This window comes from Rhinolophus ferrumequinum, chromosome 9, assembly GCF_004115265.2.
Source record: "Rhinolophus ferrumequinum isolate MPI-CBG mRhiFer1 chromosome 9, mRhiFer1_v1.p, whole genome shotgun sequence".
Classification (NCBI taxonomy): domain Eukaryota; kingdom Metazoa; phylum Chordata; class Mammalia; order Chiroptera; family Rhinolophidae; genus Rhinolophus; species Rhinolophus ferrumequinum.
In genome coordinates, this window is record NC_046292.1 from 86079687 (window position 1) to 86105626 (window position 25940).

The following is a 25940-nucleotide window of genomic DNA, read 5'->3' on the forward strand; positions in this document are numbered from 1 at the left end:
AAATGTTACAGCAAAACAGATATAAAATAGACAATAAATTATAGTTTATATTTACAAGAAAGCTGTAAGTGCAAACAGTTATAGATCATAAATGCATTATTTAATCAGTTTAGTATGAAATTGGTTTCCTAGTACATGATTGTGAGAAAGACATTTTAAAAATATTCTAAGATTTAATCTGAGTCTCACTTTCTACAAGAGAAAACTGATTTCAGTTCATAAACAGCATGGCCATCCAAACGCCTTCCTAAAGGCTGGGAGCCCCTTCCGCATTTTATTTCCTTGGTTGGTTCTCACCCTGCGACATGATATGCTATATAGTAAACGGGGAAGAACTGTTTTACTGAACTAGATGCAATTAGAGCCAGCGCTCTTGAAGTTAATGTGCTTTTCAGAGAGCCATTCCAAAAAAGAAGAGGCACAGACTTGCTTTCGCATGTTACACGGTTACAATGATGGCTATTAAAAATGCTTCTCACGCCTCGCAGCCTCACCTCCCAGTATGGGCGGTCTACTTTTGGTCCTAGCAAAGAAAACAGCAAGTGGGGGAGGACAGAGGTGCAGAAATCACACGGTTTCTTTTAACCGAAATCTATGTTCACACCCACAAAACGCCAGCACAAACGCGTAACCGAGTAGAGACAGAAGGCACTTCCACAGAGCCCAGGCTGTTGAGCCTACATGAAATTGACCTTCCTGGGAATGAAATCTATGAATAGAGGTATTTTCACCCAATTTCTGTTATCTGTAAAATCTACCTTTTGAGAAACTACTAAACCGGCCGATACTTTAGCCAAGAATACTTTTACTCCTTTAAGATTATTTTCCCTGTTTACTTAACTAACACCACACACAGCTTGATCTAAAGTGAAAACTAATTTTGGTGGGCGTTTGTGGAAGGGAAGGGGGAAACTCTTCCAAGGTATGTTTCTGCAGTTCCTGGACTTCATACAATAGACATTCAAACAGCTTCCTACAGACCAACAACTACTCACGTTATTTACCACGTGGGCAAATCATTAATGAGGTCCTTGAACGTCTTCCTTGGGCAATAAGGCACCAGCCAGCATGAGATGGCTTCAGAGCATCATCTCACTTTCACTGTGCTTCTGTGTGTATTAAGGCAGATGGAGTCTAGGGATCCAAGGCAGTTTTCGTGTCCCCAGCAACTTGAGTTAGTGGCATCCACAAGCTCTTACAACCATATTCCTGTATTTTTTCAAGATGACATTGGAGTTGTCATCAAAGTAAAGAACCGAGATGGCGTTTAGTTTCGTTGGTGCACAGCATGGTTTGGGGACGTACTCAGGATTCATAAGGTGAACCTGTTCCAAAACAGAAGGAGGAAAAGCTTCCATTAGAAGCTATACCTGCCCTTAGCTTATTCCTGCCTATAAAGTGACAGAAATCTCAGCGCTCACCAACGTCTGTACGATCGCGTGGTTTGTCGCATTCATGTGTGCATTGAGTGGGAAGGAGCATTCTCCGTCACAGTAATTGGCAGCATAGCCCTTGGGTGCGATGATCCAGTCCTTAATTTAAAGCAAAAAGAAGCAGTGAAAAGGTGATGAATACACACTCTTCACATCACCTGCGCTCTCGGTAATCCTGTGAGAAGGATTACTCACATGGACAGGTAAGGAGACGGGGGCAGGGAGGTCAAGTTCATGTTCAAGTGGCAAAGCTAGGGTGTGAACCTGGTTGGTCTGACTCCTCAGCCCTCGCGCCTTCCACAGGCCCACGTGGCATTTAGGTGCTACCCGCCTGCTGGTCTGGGAGCACTGGTTTTATGTACTTGGACCAAACGGAGCCTCTCAAGGAGCCCAGGGTCCTGCCTGTCATCATAATGCCACGTGCACATGGAAATTCTATCTTCTATCACTTGTCACTTATAATTTGCTTCTTATAAACTAGTGGTGGCTCTCAGGTGTGGGGCAAAACATTTGTGCTCTTCTAGATAGTTTGGGTGAGCCAATTTATAGCCTTTGGAGAAGTTAACTAGTGATCTGTTTTTCCAACCCTTTCTCAAAACAATTAAAATGTGTTTAAATGCCCAAATACAAATATACGCCTTGCGGACTTTGAAAGAATGAGGGAAGAGTCCTGGGGAAGGTGGCTATTGATTTTGAGGTACACAGAGCTGGGGAACCCTGGAGTCCCTGGAAAGGTGCCAGTGGGCACGGTGTGCCCAAGAAGGCAGGCCTTCTCCCACCTCACTCCAAAGAGCCTGGGCATTTGAAAGGGCTTCTAAGTACCTCCATGGAAGGAACCATCTCAATCCCAAAGGGTTTTGACGTTGGCTGTTGCCATTAAGATGAGAAGAGACTGAAAAGAAGCTGCAAAACTGCTACTCTCCTGAGCATTTGAGATCTTACTCCCCAGCATATGTCTCCGGTTTGGCTCAAATAAATTCATAAAATTAAAAAAATAAAATAAAATAAAAAAGAGAAGAGGCAAGAGACTACGGAGAAAAGAACTTTGTCCCCCTTGTTGTCCCGAGAACTCACCTGCCATCCCAGGTCTTGGAAACTCACATAAAGCTCATGTTTCCTACAGGCTGTTTTTAGTTCACTGCTGTTGTAATCTGTTGGAGGAGATCAAAAGAGGCACCCATTAACTCATTCATTCCCTCATGTAGGAACTCAGTGGAGAGTGTGCCATGAGCCAGGCACTGTACTAGGCTGAGGATAGCAGTGAACAAGGCCCCTACTAGACACAAATGTGGTCACCAAGCAGCTCCGTCAGGTTCCTGATTGCTTGGGTGTTTCACGTACTCTGACGTCCACTCAGAGGTTAGTGCTGGGCACTCAGGCAAATGACACACACTTATTGACTTGAATGGACTCCTTTAAGCAGCAGATGTTTGTTCTAAGCCCCTGCTGTGAGCAAAACCTGTGGCGGGGGTGTGCCAAGATGCCCAAAACACCCCAGGCACCTGACTTGGAAGACGTCACATTCACAGTAAAAGACGACTGTACCAGGCAAGGGTCACTCTGTACAGGGATGGTCTTGAAGCTGCACAGGGCCTTTCAAGGCAGCTGCTGGGCCAGGAAAGCATCCTGAAGGAAGTGCAATGGAGCAGGGCCTAATTAGGAGGCCCAGGAGTGGGGGAGAGATGGAGACACTAGCCTTGCTGAACCTAATCACTGGCAAAAGGAACGGCAATACCCTGATTCATTTAGACCATTTGGAGCACCTCTTGTGTGACATGCCCTCTGCTAGGCACCATGGGAAATAGGAAAATACCGGTAGGTTACCTAAGGCTTTCATCCTCTAGGAACTCAGGGAATCAAAGGGGTGGTGTGAGACATGTATACAACTAACTCAAGTACAAAACAGAATATGAATGCTATGGGCAGGGCCATAGGGAAATCTCACTGGGAATATAGGGTGGGAGCAAGAGGAAAAGAGAGCAGTTCTTTTGGAATGACATGTAAAGAGGAGTCACCTGAGATAAAGTTGGAGAAATGGCTTAGAATGCCAACCAAAATTATTTGGACTTTCTACTAGAAGTATTAAATAAGGCTTCGGAGGTTTCTGGCCAGAGGGTGAGATATTCAGAGCTGGGATTCTAAAGAACTGATCTGGTGGTGGTGTTTGAGACTTCAAGAGAGGGAAGAGATGAAAGGTAAGGAGAAGACTTTGGAGAAAGTGTCTTAATGTAAAATGGACTTTGATGGATATGAGAGCCTAAGCCCATTTGTATGCTAACTCTGTCCTTTTTAATCACATGAGCCAATAAGTTACCTGATTGCTCAAAGCCTCTTAAAGTTGGGTTTTCTGTTACTTGCACTCCTGAACCTCCTGGACCTGAAGCAGGACTGAACACGCAGATTTGGGTGAGCCAATTTATAGCCATTGGAGAAGTTAACTAGTGATTTTGTAAAAGAAAGAGATTAAAAGTATCAACTCAGCCCAGTGACCTATCCTAGGAGGAGAGACAGGCTACCTTTTTGAACTGGTTGCCAATTTTAAGTTTATTCATTCTCCCCACATGCCTTCCTCACCTTTCAGAACCACCCTTGCTATAACTTCAAGTACCTGGAAGAAATGAATGTAAAACCACACTGGAGGGAAATTTTCACAAGCAGGGCACCACGGGTGCTCTCAGTAAAAGCAAACAAGCACCCACCAACACCACAAAACAAAACAAAAACCTCCTGCTGAAAATAACCCCTCAACAAAAAGTATCAACCACACAAAGAAATAAAGTATCCTGAGAAGAGAGTTTGAGTGCAAGACAAAGAAAATATAGGACCCCAGGGACTGCAGGCAAGAATAGTTTCCAAGTGAGGTTATAAAAATGAATATCTAAAATAATGGGAGAGAGAAAATAAGGAATATAAACCCTAAAGTAAGAACACTATGGGAAAAGAACATACAAATGAACAGGTAAATTTGAAAAAGACCAAATAAAACTTTCTAAAAACCATAATCATCGAAAATAACAACAAAATGGATGGGTTAAATATTAAATTAGATATAACTGAAAAGAGAATTAACTGAACAATAGATTTAAAGAAACTTCCCAAAATATAACCCAGAGTAAAATGGCCAGAAAATATGACTATCTGTAAAGATATATGGAAGATAGGATGAAAAGTCCAATGTTATTTCTAATAGGAATCTCTGAAGAGACTAATGGGGGGAGAAGTAATAGTTGAAGACATAAATGTCTGCACATTTTCTAGAACTGAAGAACGTCTTTATATTGAAAAGGCACAATGAGTCCTAAGCAGAGTAAATAAATTCCTATCTAGCCATATCTGGTGAAACTCTAGTATTTGTAGCCACAGCTGGTGAAACTGTAGTATTATCAAACATATAGAGAAAATTCTTAAAAGCAACCCTGAGATAAAAAAAAAAATTACCTCCAAAAAAAACAAAGAAAATTGATAACAAACTTCTTAACAACAAAAACACATAACATAAAAAATACCAAAAACTATGCCAGCAACATAGAATTCTATACCCAGCTGTAGCAGACATTTATTGCTTTGGCTAACCAGCTTCCAGGAATACTTCTCATTTGGAGGAATAGAAAGGAATCAAGATCCCATTTCCCACAACGGATAGCTATTGCCTTTGTCCCTGGCAGCTAAAATACAGGTTCATGACTTCATTAAAGCCAATCTGATACCCCCAGCCTTGCGACAGTGACTCAAGGGGGAAACTAAGAATGGGTGGAATGGTAGCAAATGTTCAGGGTAATGGCCCCAGTGGTAACATTGAAACTACATTGTGCCCACGACCAGGTCTGAGCTAGGTCTTGATTCTGAGTTTAGTTCTCCAACCTTGTTGGTTGGGTCATTTGCCTGCTACCCTTAAATGATTTTTCACTTTAAGTAATTAGTCTGCTTCTATTCCATGCAGTCAAAAGCCCTGAGTAGCTAAATTATTATTCAGTTAGAAGAGAGGAAGCACAGGTAGAGTGGGTCACTATCTCATATACAGTTGGTAAGACCATTTCTCTGTTAAAGTGTCTTCTAAGCATAGACTGAAGGAACTTTGGGAGAAAGGCGTGAGTCTATCTGCGGGGAGAATAACCCGTACAGCAGGAATGAAAAATGCAAAGGCCTTGGGGAAGTAATCTGCTTGGCACACTCTAGGAACAGTCTGATGGGGGCCACTATGTGTTTATTAAAAGCCCGTATCTGGGCACTGAGCTATCTGACATTTCCCACTGCAGTTAGGTGTGGCCACGTGCTTAAGTTATGCTCATGAATGTGGGGAGACAGGAGGTGTGCTGCTCTTTGGCCTGGCCTTCCAGAACTCCCTGCAGCCCTGCACTTGTTCTTTCCTCTCCTGCCAGCTGCATGCAAGGGTCACCTTCTGAAAACTCCAAGGCCCTGGTCCCCTTGCACTCTTGAAGGAGTCCTGGGTTAGATAAGTTATATGATCCCCCTACTTATAATCTCAGTCTGGTATTTTCCCTGCCCAACCTCATTTGGCCTGTGTCCCCCAAAGTAAACTTCCTCCAAAATGCCTTCTCTATGCTGGGGACCAAGATCTCCCCAAAATCAAACTTGGAGTTGTTGGCTATGTGAAAGGCAGAGATTTCTAGGACAGCTTTCCTTGCCAGGTTAGTGGACATGGCAGTGTGATATAATGACAAATACATCTGGTCTTTGTCCTGATTCCTGGCACAGAGCTACAAAAGCCATGGAATTCCCTAAATGAGAATTCCAACTTATAGTGGGTCCCTACAAAGTTTCTGGATGGGGGCTGGTCACCAGAAAGACCAGGCATGTGATTAGACACTTGGAATTTGGGGCCAGCCTGACCTCCATGGAGGGAGACTTGAGATTGAGTTCAATCACATGGCCTATGATTTAATCAATCATGAATAGTAGTGGTAGGAATAGTAGTAATGAGACCCCCATGAGGACGGTGGACACTGAGGCTGAGTGAAACCTTTGGTTGGCAAATGCATTGGTGTGCCGGGAGAGCCAACTGCCCAGATTCCACGAGGAGAGGATATGGGAGCTCTGTGTCCAGCCTCTCTGCCCCCGCCAGACTTTGCCCTATACATCTTTCCCAGGTGGCTGCTCCTCCTCTGCATTCTTTATAATACAACTGTAATCGTAAGTATAGTGCCTGACTGAGTTCTGTGAGTTGTTCTAGTGCCTTATCAAACCTGAGAGGGGTCATGGGAACCCCTGAATTGGTAGCCAAGTCGCACACAACTGCAGGTGGGTTGGGAACCCCACTTGCAGCTGGCATCTGCAGTGAGAACAGTCTTATTAGGGGCTGTGCCCTTGAACTTGCGGGGTCTGTGCTAAATCCAGGTGATTAGTGTCAGGACCAAACTGCACTGTCGGACACCCAGTTGGTTTCAGAACACAGACAAGGACAACCACTACATATTTAGACTTTCAGTTTCTTCTGCTGGATGGAACCAAGGGGACAGAGCGAAGGACTTCACTTCCACCTTCACCAACAGTCCTCGTCGGCTTCAAACTTCCTGCTCATTTGACTCTCTCAATGCTTAACAAAGAAAACTTTCTCTGCAAGAACAGCTATTTCTTGTAGAGCTAGACACTGGCATTTTTGTTGTTCAGTCAAGATCGGGACCAGAGAGAGGAAAGGGAGGTATTTGGCTCTCTTGTTTTTCTTCCTACAGACACTTTCAGGCCACACTTAAGTTTCCTTATAACTCCATGCTAAGTGCTGGCAAAGAATGTATAAATATTTGTGAAGGTCAATGCCCCTCAAAATACTTATGTCTGCTGCTCAGAGAGCTGGTACCCTGGGTTCTGCAGTGGAATCACACTGCCATGCATTGTTTTGTTTTGTTTTTTAGTGATTGACAGATTGCAAAAAAACATTCCCCCCACCCCCCGCCCAATATTTGTTTAGATGAATGGTCTGGATAGAGCCAGTGAAAATTTATACAGCTGAAATTCAACAGGCACATAACCACTCTGGTGGGAGAAAGGAAGGCAATACAGCTTTATCCAGATGGGTTCACCAGTCAAGGGCAGGGCAGAGAAAAGAAGCCACAGTGCTGAAGACATGCAACAAACAAACAAACCAGAGCAGCAGACCAGAAGCAGGCAAACCATCCTGTGGGCAGCAGGCCTTGGTTTCACTCATGGGCCCTCTGGACCTGCATCATAACCATCAGGGTGTTTGGGCCGCATCCCAGACCCATGAGTTGGGGACCCCACTTGCAGCTGGCATCTGCAGTGAGAACAGTCTTATTAGGGGCTGTGCCCTTGACCAGGAATGGGAGGTCTGCTGTCCAGGTAACTAGCCCTGAGATACTGCCAACAGACACTAGCGCTGAGCTACTGCCCTTTAGAGGAGACGATCACACACAGGTGATAGCATCACCCCATTCATACACGTCTGTCTTCAGACACCAGCGCTGTCTGCACTTCCCCTTAACGCAGCTATGGTGCAAGCCAGTCTTGTCCTGAGAGAAATTTTCAAGGGATCTGGCTTTTTTGATGTTGAACATAAAAAGTGAAATCTGGCTGTCTAATCATTCCATATGATTGTTTGGCCTAAGAGTGGAGGGCAGGGCAAGTGCCAGTAACCCCACTGGGATTCTGATCCAGCCAGACTAGGCCCAAGGTGGTCATCCAGAGGAACCTGGACAAGCAGGGCCCACATACAGGTGGGTTTGGGCAAAACACTGTTCAGTGATCAGGGGACAAAATATAAGAGTCATAAAACCCCCCAGGACTAAGTTCTTCCGTAGCCAGAAGAAGGTAGCTACGTGTTCTCTTAAACAGGAGAGAAACATTCTTCCGATAACTTTCAAGTTATCAGAAGCATATTAATTGCTCTTAGCAACACTGCTTCCCATCCCCACTTTTACAGGCTGCTTCAGTAGAGAGACATTCAGCTACGATTGGTTTTAAAAGCACCACTCCTTCCTCTCTTCCCCAAATAAACATTACAAACATTAAAACGGGGGTTTTACATGGAAATTTAAATTGGCTTCATCTCTCCGTGTGGGGCAAGTGGGGACCATCATACAGGAAGCGTCAGAGTCTCCACCCTGGGGGAAGCGGAGAAACTTTAAAGATCCAAGACAGACCTGCCTGGTTGTCCCTAAGTGAAGATCCTTCAGCAGAAGCTCCGTGCGCTGCAGTGGGGAAGGTACAGAGACTGCCGAGCAGAGGCAGGCACCATCCCTCTCGGAAAGTGGGGAGAGAACAGAGTTGGAGAGAGGTCCAGGCTGCGGTGCCCAAAGTGTGTTCCATAATAAGTCTTTATTCCTCTGGTATTTGCCAAAGGAGGTTCGCATCTCATCCAGGCATTCTGAGTGATTAACCAGTGGTATAGAAACACACCAAAGTATCATGTCCATTGCCAATGGCCAAACTGGTGGCCAGTATCTTCCATTTTCTCGTGGCTGGTGACAACAGGGGTCCCGTCAATCATTTCTGATGGAATAAAGTGTCAGCTTCATCGGTGGCTGTGGCATCACTCTCCCAAGTCCTAGATGTGTCTTTATTATTTGTGATTTGGGTTCTCTAGGGGCCGAGGTGTTAGGAGGCCAGCGTGAAATGAGCTGTATGGAGGCGCATTTTCCTGGAGTCCAGCTGATGGCAGAAGGGTATGATGAGCAAGCCTCTTGTCTTTGCTCAGACGTAACTTAATTCCCACATCTGAGAGTCCTGCTTGGAGAGTGGGGATGGGGGCACCAGGCACGTCTGGGTGGACCCACAGGGGCCAAGGCTGCGGCTCCCACAACACAGAACTCTTCACTGACCCCATCTCCGTCCTTGTACTTCTCAGACCCCCTGTCCCTCTGTTTCATTTGTATGTTCCACGCAGGCTAGGACTGAACTCCCACAGTCGTGTCAGTTCTGGCTGGGAGGTCTTTCTTCTTGACTGCTGGGCCGTGACCTTAAGGCTCACTTTCGTTGGTGACAGCCTCTACTCCCTGACCTTATGTTCTGCTCCTCCCTATGATGACTGAGGGGTGTTCCACCTACAGAAGAAAACTAAGGGGGAAAAGGGTCTGGGTGGGCCCACATGACAGTGGGAGCCACCCCATGAGCCCCACTTGGCCCGAGGCAAACAGGGCCCTGCAGCGGGCATTTATCTCATTTAGGGCACAGGGGACAGCAGCTAGCTGGCCTGCCACCTCGTCATGGCATCCCCGTCCCCAGGCAGCGGCCATGTACACCGCACATTTGTTTCTCCCCAAACACGAGGGTCATATCCCACAGCCCTCTGGAGGGTATCTGGGTTAATTCCACGCAGCATCCCTTGTCTCCTGTCCTCCTGAAAAGCCACATACACAGTAAAGCGCAAGGGAGCCTCTCCTGGTTTATTTCTGAAGCCGAATCGCTATGTGCAGGGAAAGGCAGGCCTCCCTTGCAGAGCTTCTCAGGGGAATGAGCCCTGGATGGGAAGGGCAAGGAAGGGCACGGCAATGACCCTGACTTGCAAGGAGTTCTGCTTGGCCAGTTTGAGGGGCACCCACCATCAGGCCTGAATTGGGGCCACACAGCTAACCTGGGAGCCTCAGGGAGGGGCCTGCACGTGAGTCACAGCAGCCCAGGCCCAGCCCACTTTCCTTTCCAACCCCAATAGAGGAGGAGGAGTGTGAAACAACAGGGAAAACATGGAGAAAGAAAAAGGCAGAAAAAAGACAGAGTCAGGACAATCGTGCAAAACAAGGTGAGAGGGAAGGAGGGAGAGAAGTAGGCAGATGGAGCCCCCGGCTAGGGCTTCGGCAGAGGGGCTACTTGGGCCTGGTGTGCTGACCCCACAGGCTGTGCCAGCTGCAGGTTGGTGTCCCTGCTCAGCAGGCCACACACTCAGCCAGGAAAATGCTGGCGCGGCAGGAGCTGGGAACAGCGTGGCATGTTCTCGCTGTAGTTCCTGGTGTTTTCTGAGCTCAGGATACAGAGTCTTCCCATAACAAACTTGTGTTTTAGAGTGAACAATTCACTACTCTTATTTCCCTTCTCTCCTAGAATGACAAGGAGAAGGATAACAAGCAGCTGTTAAAACGACACCTCTGTCTTCAGTGGTCTGGCCAGCTCTTTCCATATCTCCAGGACTTATCATCCCGTCTTATCTAAAACAAGTCTCTGGCTCCCACATACCCCACAGAATCAACACAGTCATTGAGAACACGCTGGAAGAAGCCCAGCTCCTGTGCCACTGACACTACAGGAGGCAAGGGGACCACACGGGATCTTGATTTCTGGTGACAATAATCTGATAAAGTGCTGGGGGTGGGGGCAACAGCTTAGTTTTCAGAGTCTAGATTTTGTTTACAACATGGATGGTTAGCACGAGAGGCAACAGATATTCTATAGTATTCTTCTGTCACCCCAGGATTTCAAGATCTCATAAGGCTCCATTTAATCTGTGTGGGACTTTGGCCTTTTCCCAGGCTTTGTCTTGATTATAAAAGAATACGGAGCTCTGTACCTTGAAAATAGACAAAGGCTTCCCTTGAAGAATGAGCGTTAAGACCTCCTGTGCTCCAACATCTCTGTCCCCCTGTCACCTGCTGCACTGAGTCTCCTAGAGCCAGGACTTGTCAGGAGGTGGGGGTTGGCATTGCGCGGGCATTGTCGGGCATCTTGCAGCACCTGTTTATGCCTTGTTGTTATTGCTTTTAAGCATCGCTGCCAGTAGCACAGTCATAAGGGTGAACCTAGAGCTGGGGCAGAAGGTAACTTTCCAGACTGCTTCACTCCTTGGTAACTTTTATCTGAAAGGCACTAAGAGCAAATGAGAGTCAAGTATTATAAATAGGGCATTTGAAAGGATTCTAACCTTCGGATCACTAATGCTATACCTGTCCTCGATAGCTGTGGAGAATTGTTTGGGTTCACTTAGAAAGCCCTGAATAAGCCTCTGTTTCCTCACTGAGACATCTGAAAGCCAAGCTGCAGGCCATAAAATTTTAATTTAAGATCAAAATGACAAATTAAAATTCCCAGCTCCTTTGAAGAACTACCAACAGTCCATTCTTCCTAAGCTTGGATGTCCTTGGTGGGTCACTCCCCTCAGCTTTGGCATGCCACCGCATGGAAGCAAATGGTGAACTAGTGGGGAACCTGCCGGGAACTGAAAAGCCAAATACACAGTGATCTGTAAGAATAAGGCCCTCTAGTCTGTGGACTGGAGTTCCCTGAAATCTGTAGCAAAAGATTTCATAGACATAATAAAGTCCCCGAACTGTTGTTTTGCAGGTAATGAATTCTGGTTACTTTTCTTATCTGGAAGCATACTGAATGGTCCTGACTGGTCCTGTTGATGTGAACTATCAACAAGAAGGTAAACAGTATACGCGTTATCTGAAGGAACCAGAGCCACATCCCGCACCACCCTGGGTCCTTGAAGATACATGTTTAGGTGGGTTGGAAAGAAAACTGACTAAGAAATGCTAAGGTATTAGGTTGGTGCAAAAGCAACTGTGGTTTTTGCAATTATTTTAACCTTTTAGACCACAATTACTTTTGTACCAACCTAATAGCATTTGAAGAGCTCATTCCAAAGGACAAAACAGGGTCTTGAGAAGTTGCTGGTTTATAGATGGCTGGCAGAGCTGGGTGGTGGCAACATAAACATCAAGGATGAAAGAGTCCTAACAGGCATCTAACCCAATTTTACACGATTGTTAAAAGTGGCAGAAAATGTCTTCAAACTATCATCTACCAAAAGAAAGAGCAATTCTAAGTCACAGTGTTGACAGCCAGCTGGTTGACATGGCAGAAAATCTCTGACTCACCAGCTGACTTGAACTCACATTAACTACCCTGTCTCCGAAGATGTCTTAGAAAGATCCTGGGACCTGAGCTAGATCGGTATGAGAATGACCACATGGAAACATCCCTCAAGGCCATTTGTTCACAGCCCTTGTAATGGACTATCCAGATGGTGTCATAATCTCCCAAAAGACAGAATAATGAATCCCAAGAGAAAGATACTATAAAAGAGGGTGACTGGCAGAAAGAGACTACCAAATGAGAGTTAAAAGTGAAAGGCAGGGTGTCCCAAGACCAGTAGGTTGGTAGCCATGGAGGCTGAAAAAGAAATGCCAGGTTCACTAGAATCCCAGCGGGCTGCACAGCATGGCGTGGACCAGGACTAGTAAAGCATGTATCAAAACGATCAGTGACACTGTCCAGATGATATCCTAGCCCACTGGAGAAGTACAACACAGCTAACATCCATCATTCATTTGGAGCAGACAACTGCAAAGAAGCAAGGGCAAGTGAAAGACATCCAGGGAAACTTCAATCCAAACCCGCTGTTTGGTACATGTGCTTGGAAAGTCCAACTTAAAGGCCAAGGACAGATGTTAGAGCAGATTGGGGTGAGCGGCCGGGAGGGTGTGAACGGGGCTCCGGGCCTTTCCCTTGCTGCGGACTGGTCCTGCCGTCTCAGGCATCTGTAGCTCTGTTCCAAAAACAGTCACATATTTCCCTGCCATGTTTCACCCTGATGACAGGCAATTTCATGAATCATGTTAACTTCTTCACCCAGATGCAGGACAGTCTCTAGTGGGTTTCTCCTGGTGGTGGTTGTTTCAGTGGAGAAATTTTAATTCCCTGGGAACACGCTATGGAAGAAGGGGGGCAGCAGAGGCAAAGTAATTTCTTCCTTCAACCTTCCGAAAGATTTACAATGGGAAAGGCCTGCTGGAGTCACACCAGAGACCACAACTTTTTGTCTCTGCAGCATCTGCCTGGGTCACAAAGGCACAGAAACATCTGGCCCCACAGCGGCCTGGAAACAAAGCACAAACCAAACGGCCCATTTCTTGGGGTAGAAAGCCATCTTTCTGGAAATCCTCTCTGTCTAAGAGCAATCTTCCCCTGCACGTCCACTCCCACTAGCGGCGAGGATAGATAAGGAAGAAAGAGCCAAATACGTAACATAGCACTTCAGTGGGGCTCATACAAGCAATTTCTCAGACCCACTTGAGAGGGTCTTTGAAGCTAGTGAGAGGCAAGGAGGACCCTTTCTAGTCATACTTCCTTGGGGGCCTGGGCATTTACATAAACGAGCCCAGAGGTATTTGTGATGGACACTTTTGCCTTAGTGTTGCTGAAAAGAGCAGAGCAAATTTGAAAGGCCTGGGTGGGGGGTTTGGAGGGGCAGGAAGACCAAGAGAAAGCAAATCTACTTGTGTCTTATTACAAATTAGATCAACTTTCATATTCATATTTAATTTATTCATCAGATTGAAAAAAAAAAGTTGAAAGGAACTTAGAAAAGAATAATTGGGTGATACTGCTAAAACCAAAATCAGAGACAACATGTTTTCTCAATTTAGAAAAACTCCATGTGTGTATTGGGGAGCGGAGGGGCTGTTGAATAAATCAAGTGAAATTTTAATTTTAAAAGCAATCAACGTTGCAAGGGCTGCCTTCAAGTCTGAGGTCCCAGTACCAAACTGACCACAACTCGTTAATGAATTGAAGCCCACGATAGGCAGACCTCCCCCGTTACCACGCCCTGAGGAAATCTCTCAGATTCTTAACTCTACTCAGCAGGTTTCCTCGGAAGTGAATAAAGGAAAGCACTCATTTCTTCTTCTCCTTCTCCTTCTCCTCCTTCTCCTCCTTTTCTTCCTTCTCCTCCTTCTCCTCCTTCTTCTTCTTCTTTTTTTTTTTAAAAAAAAAAAAACCCAACCCTGACTATTTCTAGTGGTAAACCCAGGCGTACCCATGTTGTTTAATGCTTCCAAGAAACATCAGGGTGACAAAAAGCAAAATGTCACATCACGCTGGATTGTGGATCCTCGGGTTTCACATCCAAGTTACTGGTAAAAGAAGTGGTTTATTAGGTCAGAACCTAAACTCAAAACCCTTCCTCCCAAAGAAAAACTGGGGACTTTGGGAAGCGGTATGCACTCTTTCAGGCCATGTTTTGGCCTGAAGATGGCATTTTTAAACAGTCTCCTGGCAGAATTAATGCATCTTCCAGAAGAAATTTACATGCTTTCCAAGGATCCTAACATACGCCCTGACAAGCTACTTCCAACAACTGGATGCAACTAATTTCTGAGCACTATTATGAGCCAGATCACATGCTCAACATCTAATACCAACAAATTTACTAAATATTCATCGTCCCCACTGAGCAGATGAGTGAACTGAAGCTGGAATGGATGAGGATTGTCCAAAGTCACAGAGTGAGTGAAAATTCCACAATAAGTCTTGAACTTCATGCTAGATTCCCAGGCTATTTAAACAGCCAAAGAAAACCCAGAACTGCACCTGGGTTTGAATTCAATACTTACTCTCTGTGAGCCAGAACACCTCTTTTCACGAGTGACCTTCCATGCCACTTCCTCAAAAGGTACAGCATGGGAGGGAAAAGTTCTGAACCACTGGACAGACACTCAAGCAGGGAGACCTGTTTCCTCTCTCTCACCCTTTGAACAGGCCTGTTCAGGGCAGGATGGGGCTGACCCTATTACCCACCGTGTTTCCCTGAAAGTAAGGTCGGGCCTTACACCGTATTTCCCGGAAAATAAGACCAGGTCTTATATGAATTTTTGCTCCAAAAGACGCATTAGGGCATATTTTCAGGGGATGTCTTATTTTTTCATGTACAACAATCTACATTTATTCAAATACAGTCATGTCATCTTCTTCTGGAACACTGTCATAATGTGCTAAATGCATCCACCTGGCTGATGATCTTTACTGGGGCTTATTTTCGGGGAAACATGGTAGCTCCAGAGGTGAGCACAGGGCCCCAGTCTGGCTTTCTACTGACGCTACCATGAAAGAGACATTCTCTTTCTGAAGTTGAGGTTGCCAAGAGTGATAAAATCCTGGAACTACTGGTTACTTTCCTTACCACCATATAGAGGTAGTCTGTCTGAGAATGCCACCAACCAAGGCAAATAGGAAAAGAGAGGGATTCTTAATATCATCCGAGCCTACGGAGACAACTACACCTAAAGCTAGAATCCCTGAACTTCCGAGTTAAAAATCCAATAAAATCTGTCATAGAGGGTTGTTTGAGTTGACTTTCCATCACTTCTAGCCAAGAGCACTGACAAATACAAGTTCATGATACAAATGTATGAAGTTTGTACATCCCAACCTCCCAGGCATAATACAACCAGAAGAAAAGCAAGGTGCTCTCAGGATTTTTATGTGAATGAAAAAAAGAGTTGGAGAAATCTTACCAAACAGCAGGATACTTCTCTGGAAAACCAGACACTCAGGATGTCTGCAGCCTGCAGACCCTATGTTTGGGTACCACTGTTCTCTGCTGATGGCCCCAGGAACCCATCTGATAACCGGTGACTATGAGGTACCTGCAGACCTGTGTATTTGCCGGGCAGAAGCTGTGCACCATGTGAAACCATCTGCACTTTCTTTGTTCTCACTGAGGCCTGAGCGCCAACAAGGCTTCCTGGAAAAACAGGCTTCACCCAAACCTACCTGAAGCACTGGAGACCCGGGACACATCCTGGGACTGGGTAGAGCGATTGCGACTCTGCTGGCGGCGCCGACCAGTGGCCGACCTTGTGGTGCGCACGTGGACCTCACTCACTTTGAAGAAGGCCACCATGAATGGCTGCTTGTCATAAGGGCCATCTCTGCCCACCAGGCCTGCGGCTCGGGGGTTGATGCTGAGTCCTGAAATGTAACCCAAGTACACCTCCCGTTATTCCACAGAAACCTATTCCTGCAGCCACCGTACATAACTCATCCCACCTGGCCTCCCATGGGCAAATCATAAAGATGAGCATGAGGGTAAAGCATCATGCCCTCTCAGGTCTCTGAAGCCTCCCTTTGGATGGTCAAAATCCAAACACTCCTTCCAAAGGTCTGTGAATCTAAACAAGGAGGGCTGGCTCGCAGGCTCTGCCATTTCTGCTAGTCTTTTCCTTTCATATTCATTCTTTCTTTCTGATCATATTCATCCCAACCAGTGAGGCGACTGCACAGACAGAGTGTGCCCAGTGTGGGGGCCCGTGAGGGGACATCAAGCTGCTGAGCTCTGATGCTGCAGGAGGAGAGGTTCCCTTGCAAACGTACTCAACAGTCAGAATTTAGACTACGCTCCCATCTTTCTCTTTATCTCAGCATCCCCCACCAGCTTCTGCCTCTGTGACCTGTCCTCCCATTGTTACTCTTGTAACCTCGACCAGCTAACTGTCTCCTAGTCCATTCAGGAAAAGGTTTGCTTTGCAAACAGCAGTTATGAAGTCAGCCTGGAGCTGAGGATTGCCTGTAAAGCCCAGTTCTCCCCACACTGTTGTGAGGCAATGAATGACAATGACTGTTTGCCTGACTTGGGCAAACTTACCATCCCGAGTCACCACGCTCAGCTGAAGCCCCATGTTGTGCTGTGGAGTCACAACCCACAGATTGCTCGTGGCTGTGATGTCAAACTCCAGCCAGCCTTCTTCTGAGGCCCACACTATGCGGGTGTCCAATAAAAACAGGTCAGAGTCTCTGAAAGAAAGGAAAGATGGCACCATGAATAGCACGCTGTCCCCTCGGCTCCTTCTCACTCTGTCCAGCCCTTGGTGTCACAATCAAAGATGTCAAAATCAGATCAGATCCACCATAAAGTGCTGTGTACAGTGACTTGCCACAGGCCAGGCTGGTGTGATACCATGTGGGATACAATCTGGAGAGAAATTAATACATGCCAGGGCACTTCAGAGAAATCAACTTTCTCACGAACATAGGAGGAACCCTCAGCTTCACCAGAACAAAGAGCTGTGATGTTTATATCAAATCTTTTGTCATTAGTGTAAATGATAGATAGATAGATAGATAGATAGATAGATAGATAGATAGATAGATAAAGATAAATGACAGATAGACAGATGTCATATTGATGCTTACTTTGTGGCTAATGATTTCTAAAAAGAGAGAAAGTAGGGGCAATGAGGGAAAGAATTGAGAATATATTAAAATCAGGATCAACAGAAGCCTTTACAAAGTTTTGCTCTGCTCATTTTTTAAATTAGAACCTGACAACCTTCACATTGTTAGTGCCTGTGAAATAAGGAGAAATAAGAAGCCACATCATATTTTTGAGTAATCATCAGTTCTTTTCTTTTAATGAAGGTTGAATGGTCTACGGTGAGTGTCAAGTCCTTTCTCGTCTGGACTGTGTAATCGTGGGTGTATGGTGAGTGATTTTAAAGTTGATCCCAGTGCAGCTGTGAGCCAGGGCTGGGGTTCTCTGAGGCAAACTCGTTGAGTCCATTCCTTCCACTGGGCTCCACAGGGAATATTTTTATATTTTTTTACAGTTTTCAATTAACATAACCCTAGGGGCTGTGAGTGAGGGTTTCTTCATGCTCACCCACACATCAGGGCAGAGCAGTGCTAGGGGATGACACCTTCGTGTTACAAGGACATTCTAAATCTGAGTTGACGTCCCCGGTTCACCGGCATGAAATGGCCTGAAATTTCCATGATAGGGAAGGGGATATTTTGGCCATGGAAAGATTCAAATACCCGGTGCTGGAAATATTTTGCTGAAATATCTTACAGAATAGAGAAATTACTGGAATTAAATACTAAATTGAAGACTAGCATCTCAATACTAATAAAGTACATTTAAATCAGTTATAAAGCTCTTTCATATACCTTGCTTTACTTGGTCCTCATAACAATCCTGAGAACTCAGTACATCTTTATCCCCATTTTACAGCTGGAGAAACTGAGGCTCAGAAGTGAGGTTACGGTCGTGTGGTCAAGATCAAAAACTAGAAAGTGAAATAATGAGCTAGTGAAAAGAAAGTAAGAGGATTCAGAGTTTTCCATAATGACATACTGCCTTTTAAGATTATTAGAAAGACAACCTGTGACAAATGAATACAATTTATTCTATCAAATATCTGTGAAACCAGTGAAACATCTGAGTTAAGAATTTGAGATGTCTCAGAGGGGAAACAATTTTCCTGTTGACATGGCTTAGAGTTAGAAGGAAACTCTATTGTCATCTTTTCCAAGCTTGAAACAGTAGGTACAGCTAAAAGTCGTTTACTCAGCTGCTGAACGGAGCCTGCGGGGGGCACATACAGGCCTGCCATCTTTAAAGCGCTCTCCCACACGTATGTGTCACACCCCCTGTTGACAAATCACCTCCCCGCCCCGTTACTGAGGTAACTGTGAGCAGGAAGACGGGGGTGTTCATGGAAAACAGCAAGAGGGGACTGCAAGTCCAAGGCTTTGAAGTTAAGATGCAAGAAGACATAAATTCTGTTCTGGAAGGTTGGAGAAGACCCTTATCCAGAAACAACACTGACACCACGCACGGTACTGTGGGAAAAGCAGCCCTGGTCCTGAAGGAAGCACAAGATGTATGAGTAGTCATGTCAGGGGAGCGCCCTCTAGAACAAAAACAGTGAGAATCTCAAGGCGTAATGCTGTCCCTGAGGCCGAGAGGATCAGTGCATGGCGCTCCTGCCCAGGGTCCCTTTTCACTATTACAGAGCTTCGATGATACACATCATTTTTAAGGTCTTGTAACAAGGATGCAGAAAAATACAGTCTAAGATATGAGTGGAGCATAGCTGGTAGAAAGAGCTAGAATACGCTCCATGTGAAAGAAATGAAATCTCTAGGGTTAGTGGGGATTAGCGGACATGAGGAGCCTGCCTTTCTATCTTGACTCTGCTCCTAAGTCAGGCTGGGCTCCCAGGAATTCATGTTGTTTCTCTGCCACACTTCCCTGACTCTAACATAATAATTCTGGTCCTCACTGCTTAAGAGACCTGTGCAATACACAAACATGGTCTAACAGCTGAGCCTAGAAAGATATCAGTGAGGCATTCTCAAATTTAGACATTTAAATCTAGGATGCTTAGGTCCCTTGGAAGGGAGATGAGGTAGGGTATGGACTTAAAATAATGGACTAAATGGAGAGAGAACAACAAATATTTACTGTGTGCTTTCAATATGCAGGCATGCTCCAAGAGCCTCTCCTTTATTCCCTGGAGAGGCAAGTGCTATTATTGTGTCTTTTCCATAGTTGACGTCACGGAGCCTAGAGAGTGTAAGTGTATTATGGTCACTGGTAGTAAGTGGGGTGACCAGAACTTAAAATCAGAGCCCAGGCTCTTAGCTACCACATTTCTAACAAAGAAAGTCAAGAAAAGTCCAGGGCACAGATTGAAAATGCTGAGCAAGAGCTCAGAGTAAGATAAGGGATCAAAATCTACTGTACATAAGTGCCAACATCAGGTGGATACAGAAAACACAGTGAGATAGGCAGGGCGGCACAGGATCAGAAATCACGAGCGGATTCTCACATCAGGGTGAGGAGAGGAAGGGGTGAAAGGTCCATGCAGGAAGGGATCCGAGATGGACTGCCCAGTCTTGCTCTCTTCCTCATCCTAAGCCGAATGCTCTCTGTCTAGACTGAGACCATCACTGACACTCAATCACACAGCCAGGTGAGGACCTTTAAGAATTACAGCTTTAAGGATCTACTTCACCGGTTCACCCTTTATGGTAAGTCTCTAAAATGGCTCTGGTCTGAACCACATCTATTTACTTTTCTTCAATAACACATGGCCTCTTTAGTCTATCGTCTTTGTAAAAGCATAGCGTCAAACAAGATGCATCTGATTTCACTGAAAAACAACAATTCTCTTGTAAATCTCACCGCAGCATGGTTGAGATCTGTTGTTCCCGTCTAAACTATGTGTCGCCACCAGATAAAAAAAATCCTAGGGTCTGGCCAAAATGGCCACCATGACTGGATTATTTGGACCCTCCTACTGAGATCGCTGACACTCAACTGAGCATATAATGAAAAAAAATCCTGAAGCAAGAGAAAAAAATCCTGAAGAGAAAAAAATCCTGAAAAATCAAAAAATTTTGAATGAATTTATTGCCTATTTTGTTCTCAACCAACTCATAGACCCCCGCTTCATGATGAATATGTGTCCCATCTTCAAGGATAAAATAATATTCTCCATGTTATCCCAACTCGAGGGCATGAGTTTCCTCATATTGTTATCCTTGTGGGCAAATGAAGTTCTTAACAATTAATAAACGTAGCAAGAAATTTCTAGAAATTTTCAAAAATTTACCCTGGGGCTCGAGTTACCTGACCAGCAAGTCACTCATAAGACTAGTAGAACTGGTGTTTCGGGGCAAGGTCACCCCTGTGTGGTCCCATCACACAGCTTCCTTGTCGGTGATCCTCCAGCAGGCTGAGAAGCAGACAGCACCACGGGCAAACACAGGGTCTTTCTCTCCTTTGCCCTTGGAGAAAGTCAGGATGCACCTGAACTCCTGGGTTTTGACCTTTCCTGACAAACGGCACCCATTAAGGTCACATTGTCCTGGACGAAGTACAACTGTGCTTCCTACTAACTATTCACTACAAATGGGTTCTTCATAAAATGGAATTTAGACGTATGAAGCAAGCAAATTTATGAAATATTTGATAAGGTGACTCCGTAATTTGTTTATTTCTTCATAACATACTCCTTTGCCACTTGTGTGTCTGTCTTAATGTAAACTAAGATACAAAACAACATTCATACACTGACGAACCACACTAATAAATGTACTTTATTAGTATGCAATGAGGAAAATTCAATTTTCAAATGGAATGACAGCCAAAAATCAATCATTTCAGAAAATCAGACAGTAAAGCAAGGATTTGTACTTTATCCTTATGTAATATATCATACGTGGAGGATTATGTCTAAACTTTTACCACTAAAAAGATAGAAAAGAAATAGGATTTAAAAAGATAGCACTACAATTCAGGATAAAGTGCTACACACATGTACACACACACATGGATTTGAGTAACAAGGATGAATGGACATTATTATTATATAATTAGCTAAGCTCTCATTGATTTTTTACACCACTTGATATTGCCCAAATTTCACCTTAAGGACTAACATAGTATGAAGAGAAGGTTTAAATGTCAAAGGCACCTTAACTTTGTAAGGGATACTTCATCTTCACCAAAGTAACACAAATCACTTTGCTGTCGGAGTATTAACATAGCAAGCCCTGACACGGTGTTTACTACATGACTGCACTAAGTGCCCTTAGATGTGTCAGCTCCTCACAACCACCATAAGGGGTAAAGAGTATGAACACCACCACAGGTTGGCAGACAAGGAAACTGAGGAAAAGAGGCTAAGTAGTGTGCTCCTGCTCACACAGCCAGGAAGTGCGGAGCTGGGATTTGAAACGGACCGTGTAGCTCAAGTGTTACATATGTACGCTCTTAGCCACCACAGCAGTGGCTCTTCAGTTCAGGCTGCACTGGAGTCCCCTGGAGGGCTCGTTAACACAAAGACTGCTGGGCCCACCCTAGAGTGGTAGGGCCTGAGAATGTGCATTTCTAATAGGTTCCTAGATGATGCTGATCTACTGGTCTGGGGACCACACTTTGCGAGCCACTGACCTACAGCATGCTCCCTCTCTCTTAAATTGGGGTAGTATTACCTTCTTCGGCTTCTTAGACTTCAGGTGCAAAGCCATCTGCTCTCAAGAATTCTTGCTCCTCTTCCTAAACAGTGCAACGCAAATGTAGGCTGCTCCACAAGTAAATGTTTGATTGTCTTATGGACTGGCCTTACCCTCAGGGAGTTATCAACCTAGACTAATAATTGGAATCACAGGTAAGACCACGGCCAAAGTAGCAGTATTATTAAAGGCTTGCTCCTACGTGTCCAAGACAGGAAGAGAGAGGAAGGTGGAAGATGACTTAAGACAAATGTATGGCTACCTAACAAGCTGTCCTCTTTGGCCGCAGAAGCAAAATAATGTTCCCATACACTGGGGTATACTCCAATGTGCCCTAATGATCAAGTACAGATTAAACAAGGAGTTCTGCCACCTTTTATACATGTTATGTGCAAATCTTATATGTTTTAGTTCCCATCATCAATCCTACGTTTCCATATCCTTCTTGTCCAATACGGGGGAAATAAAACAGCAAAAATATTGCTAATTTGTGATTAAAAAAAAAAAAGATGTTTCACAAAATAATCTTAACCACTACCATATCCTGCCTCCCACAAAGTTGGACGTCCTGGTAAGGAGATGAATGCATCACAGCAATCAGTGTCTGGGAATGAATAACACAGAAGACATGGTTTCCAGAAATTAAAACCTCTTTCCCTTTCTCTTTCATGTTTACCAAGTAGATAAGCAGTTCCCAGAGAACAGTTTCCTCTGCCCAGCACACCCTGACTTCTCTTCTCCCCCAAATTTAGCATTCTTTTGAGTGTATGCGATTCTTTAGGGTAATTTTAATTCCCTTCTGTAATATTCTTTTCTACACTGGGCCTTTGCAAAGAACAGAACATAAATAGGCTGAGGAACAAGGTTGGGTAGCTTCTTGAGCCTTTACTTTTTACAATTTCAGGTAGATAATTCTAAGTATAAAGAATATGCACTTAACTAAAAAGATAAACAGAACTAGTTACATAACCTGAGCTGTGGGTAAGTTGTATTACCCCCTTTTCAGGGGCAAAGGATCAAATACTGAAAAGTTCAATGCTTGGCTGAGGCCCACGCTGAGTGTGCCAGAGATTATCAGGTCAGCAGTAAGATTTCAGGAGTCCCTGAGGATCATACCTGTGAAAGCCAGATACAGAAAGAGAAACAGGTGTGGCTGTGCACGGTGATAAGAGGCTTTGATTTTCTTCTACCAGACTATAATAGTGTCCTCCTATTCTGGCTTTCTCAAATTTGCCCTTCTCTTCAAAAAAGAAAATAGCCTCAGATATCTCACTTTTATCTCAGTGATGATAAAAGTTCACTTCACTTCAGCAGGCGGCACTGAAAATCCAACAGAATTCATAAGAGCAATTAGTCTATTAAAAAAAATGCATTGCCAAGGAAACTGTCCTCTGAGGTCCTGGAACTGGATCAACTATTGGATTTAGGTCTTGTCTCCAGAAGTATACCATTTGGTTAATGAATCAAACACCAACAATTGTGGGGATTCATTATAAAGATTTCCAAATAAAAATACAAAGTTTCTGGATGTATGCTTCTCGCTACGATGTATCAAACTAACGATCCCACTAAGAACAAGTTAAAAAAAACAAACCTGCTTGAAGATATCTTAGAGCATCCAACACAGGCAACACTTGATGAGTTAAGATCTCAGAAAGAACTGACTCTGGGTGGTGAACACACAATGGGATTTATAGATGATGTAATACAGAATTGTACACCTGAAATCTATGTAACTTTACTAACAATTGTCACCCCAATAAACTTTAATTAAAAAAAAAAGATCTCAGAACGAAGGGAAACGCATTGTGGTGAGCCCTTATTTGCTGTTGCCTTTGCATCTCAAGGCATTTGTTAATTCCTTGAATGAGGTATAGATGCCAGGAAGAAAGGGGCAGGAGCCTAGAGCTCAGAGCAATATCACCGGCTGGGGCTCACTGGAGTTTAAGGCAGCTAGGACTTGAAGGGCTAAGGTCCCAGAGGAGAGGGGCTGCACAGGAGTGAGCTCATACAAGTGATCTCATAGAAGCTTGGGTTCACTTCCTCTAGGACCTTGGCTCTTCAAGTCCTGGCTGCCTTGAACTCCAATATTTTGCCAAATATTAAGCCGTGTATGCATGGAGTAAGAAGCTGAGAAAACAAGCAGAAAGAAATTGCTTAGAGGATAAAAAGCAAAGCAGACTTTTTGGCAGTCTCACAATGCTGGGGAGTTACAAATTAGAGTTCAGAGTCCAGGAAGATGGGCTCTGGTAAACATCCTAAACCTTCAGCTGAGACCCCTAAAGGGCTAAACTCTAGGAGAAAGGGAAAACCAGAAACAGATGGGCGTTAACACATCCTGAAACCCAGCCTCACTGGAAGATAAAGAACAAGGTAATCTGCCTGCATGTTGTCTGCTTTCTAGAAGAAAATGAAATCCAGTCTGGAAGAAGATAAAAGTGTCCAGAAGAGTTTTTCAAAAATAATGTCCCGAATTTAATTTTTAAAATTATCAGTCATTCCAGGAAATAAAACCAAGAGAGAAAAATCAAGGGAACAAATAGATAATGGAAATAGATCCATAGGTGATCTAGATAATAAGAGTTATCAGACATGATCTTTGAGTCTAGCCTTATACAAAGAGGATAATAAATCACAGGTTGGGTTTGTTTCAGGGATATGAGGTTGGTTTAACATTTTACAACCATTTAGTATATCACATTAACACTATAAAGAAGAAAAATCATATAATCATCCCCAAAATTTCAGGAAAAAAATTTGATAGAATTCCATACCAATTTCTAATTAAAAAACAAAAACAAAAACAAAAATCTTGTAGCAAACTAGGAATAGAGGAGAATTTTCTTAATCTAATAAAGAGTATCTACAAGAATATTTATAGCAAACATCACCCTTAATGGTAAATTATTAAATCTTTCCCCCCTTATTTTAGAAATCTGACAGGGATTTCCAAACTGAAATTAGAAATCTGAATGGAATTCAACATTGTATTGAATGTCCAGCTAGCACAACAAAACAAGATGAAAAGAAACAAAAAAATATAAGAATTAAAAAGGAAGAAATAAAACTGATATATAGAGATGGCATGATTATATTTATAGAATTTTCAAACTATTGCACAGAAAAAAATATTAGAATTTGCAAGGTTGCTAGAGAAAAGTTCAATATACAAAAATCAATTGTATTTCTATATGTGAGCACAAAACAATTAGACACTGAAATTTGTAAAAGCTAATAAAACCATTTACAATATCATCAAAAACTTCAAGACCTGGAATAATTGTAATAAAAATACTCAAGACACAAAAAAAAACTACAAAATATTATCGAGATAAAGAAAGCCTAAATAAATACCATATTTTTGGATTGGAACATTCAATATTGTTAAGAGTCAATTCTTCCCAAATTGATTTCTAGGTTTAATGACATTCCAAACAGAAGCCCAGCGCTTTTCTTTTCTGGAAATTGAAATGCCTACTTTACAATTTATATGGAAATGCAAAGATCCATAAAGAGCCAAGAAAATCTTGAAGAATAAAATTGGAGAACTTACACACCAGACATCAAGCCTTCTTATAAAACTAAAAGAATTAAGAATACACTATTGGTGGAAAAAGAGAAAAAATAACCAATGGAACTGAATAAAGATCCCAGAAACAGATCCACACATATGTGATCACCTGATTTAGGACAAAGATGCCATTGGAGTAAACTGAAAATGGAAAATATTTTCAATAAATGGTACTGGGTTAATTAGGTTTTTCTATTCTTACACAGCTGGAATATCTAATCAACTTCAGTAGCTCACATACGATCTTAACTATCTATTACTATACTTTAGTTCATTCTGCTGAGCTAAACACTTCCATATCCCACAGCTTCCTGGATATCCCTACCATGACTCAAATATGTCCCAACCATCCCTACCTCTGTGAGTGGTTCAAGTAGCATATCAAACTAAAAATTCTAGAAAAATGTGTATTTGCCATTTGACAGTTATTTTCTGTCTTGGGACAA

At 43.7% G+C, this 25940-nt stretch overlaps 1 protein-coding gene across 1 annotated transcript in view; it reads right to left on the reverse strand.

Annotated features, from left to right (window-relative positions):
• Positions 1-131: 131 nt before the first annotated feature.
• Positions 132-25940, reverse strand: part of BMP6 (bone morphogenetic protein 6) — a 147755-nt gene continuing 121946 nt past the window's right edge. Inside the window, exons 3-7 of the mRNA XM_033113919.1 lie at positions 16765-16913; positions 15894-16091; positions 2508-2584; positions 1422-1532; positions 132-1325 (exon numbers count right to left, since the gene is read on the reverse strand). Coding sequence (XP_032969810.1) covers positions 1176-1325; positions 1422-1532; positions 2508-2584; positions 15894-16091; positions 16765-16913 — 685 coding nt within the window. The 3' untranslated portion in view covers positions 132-1175. The remainder of the gene's footprint in view (positions 1326-1421; positions 1533-2507; positions 2585-15893; positions 16092-16764; positions 16914-25940) is intronic.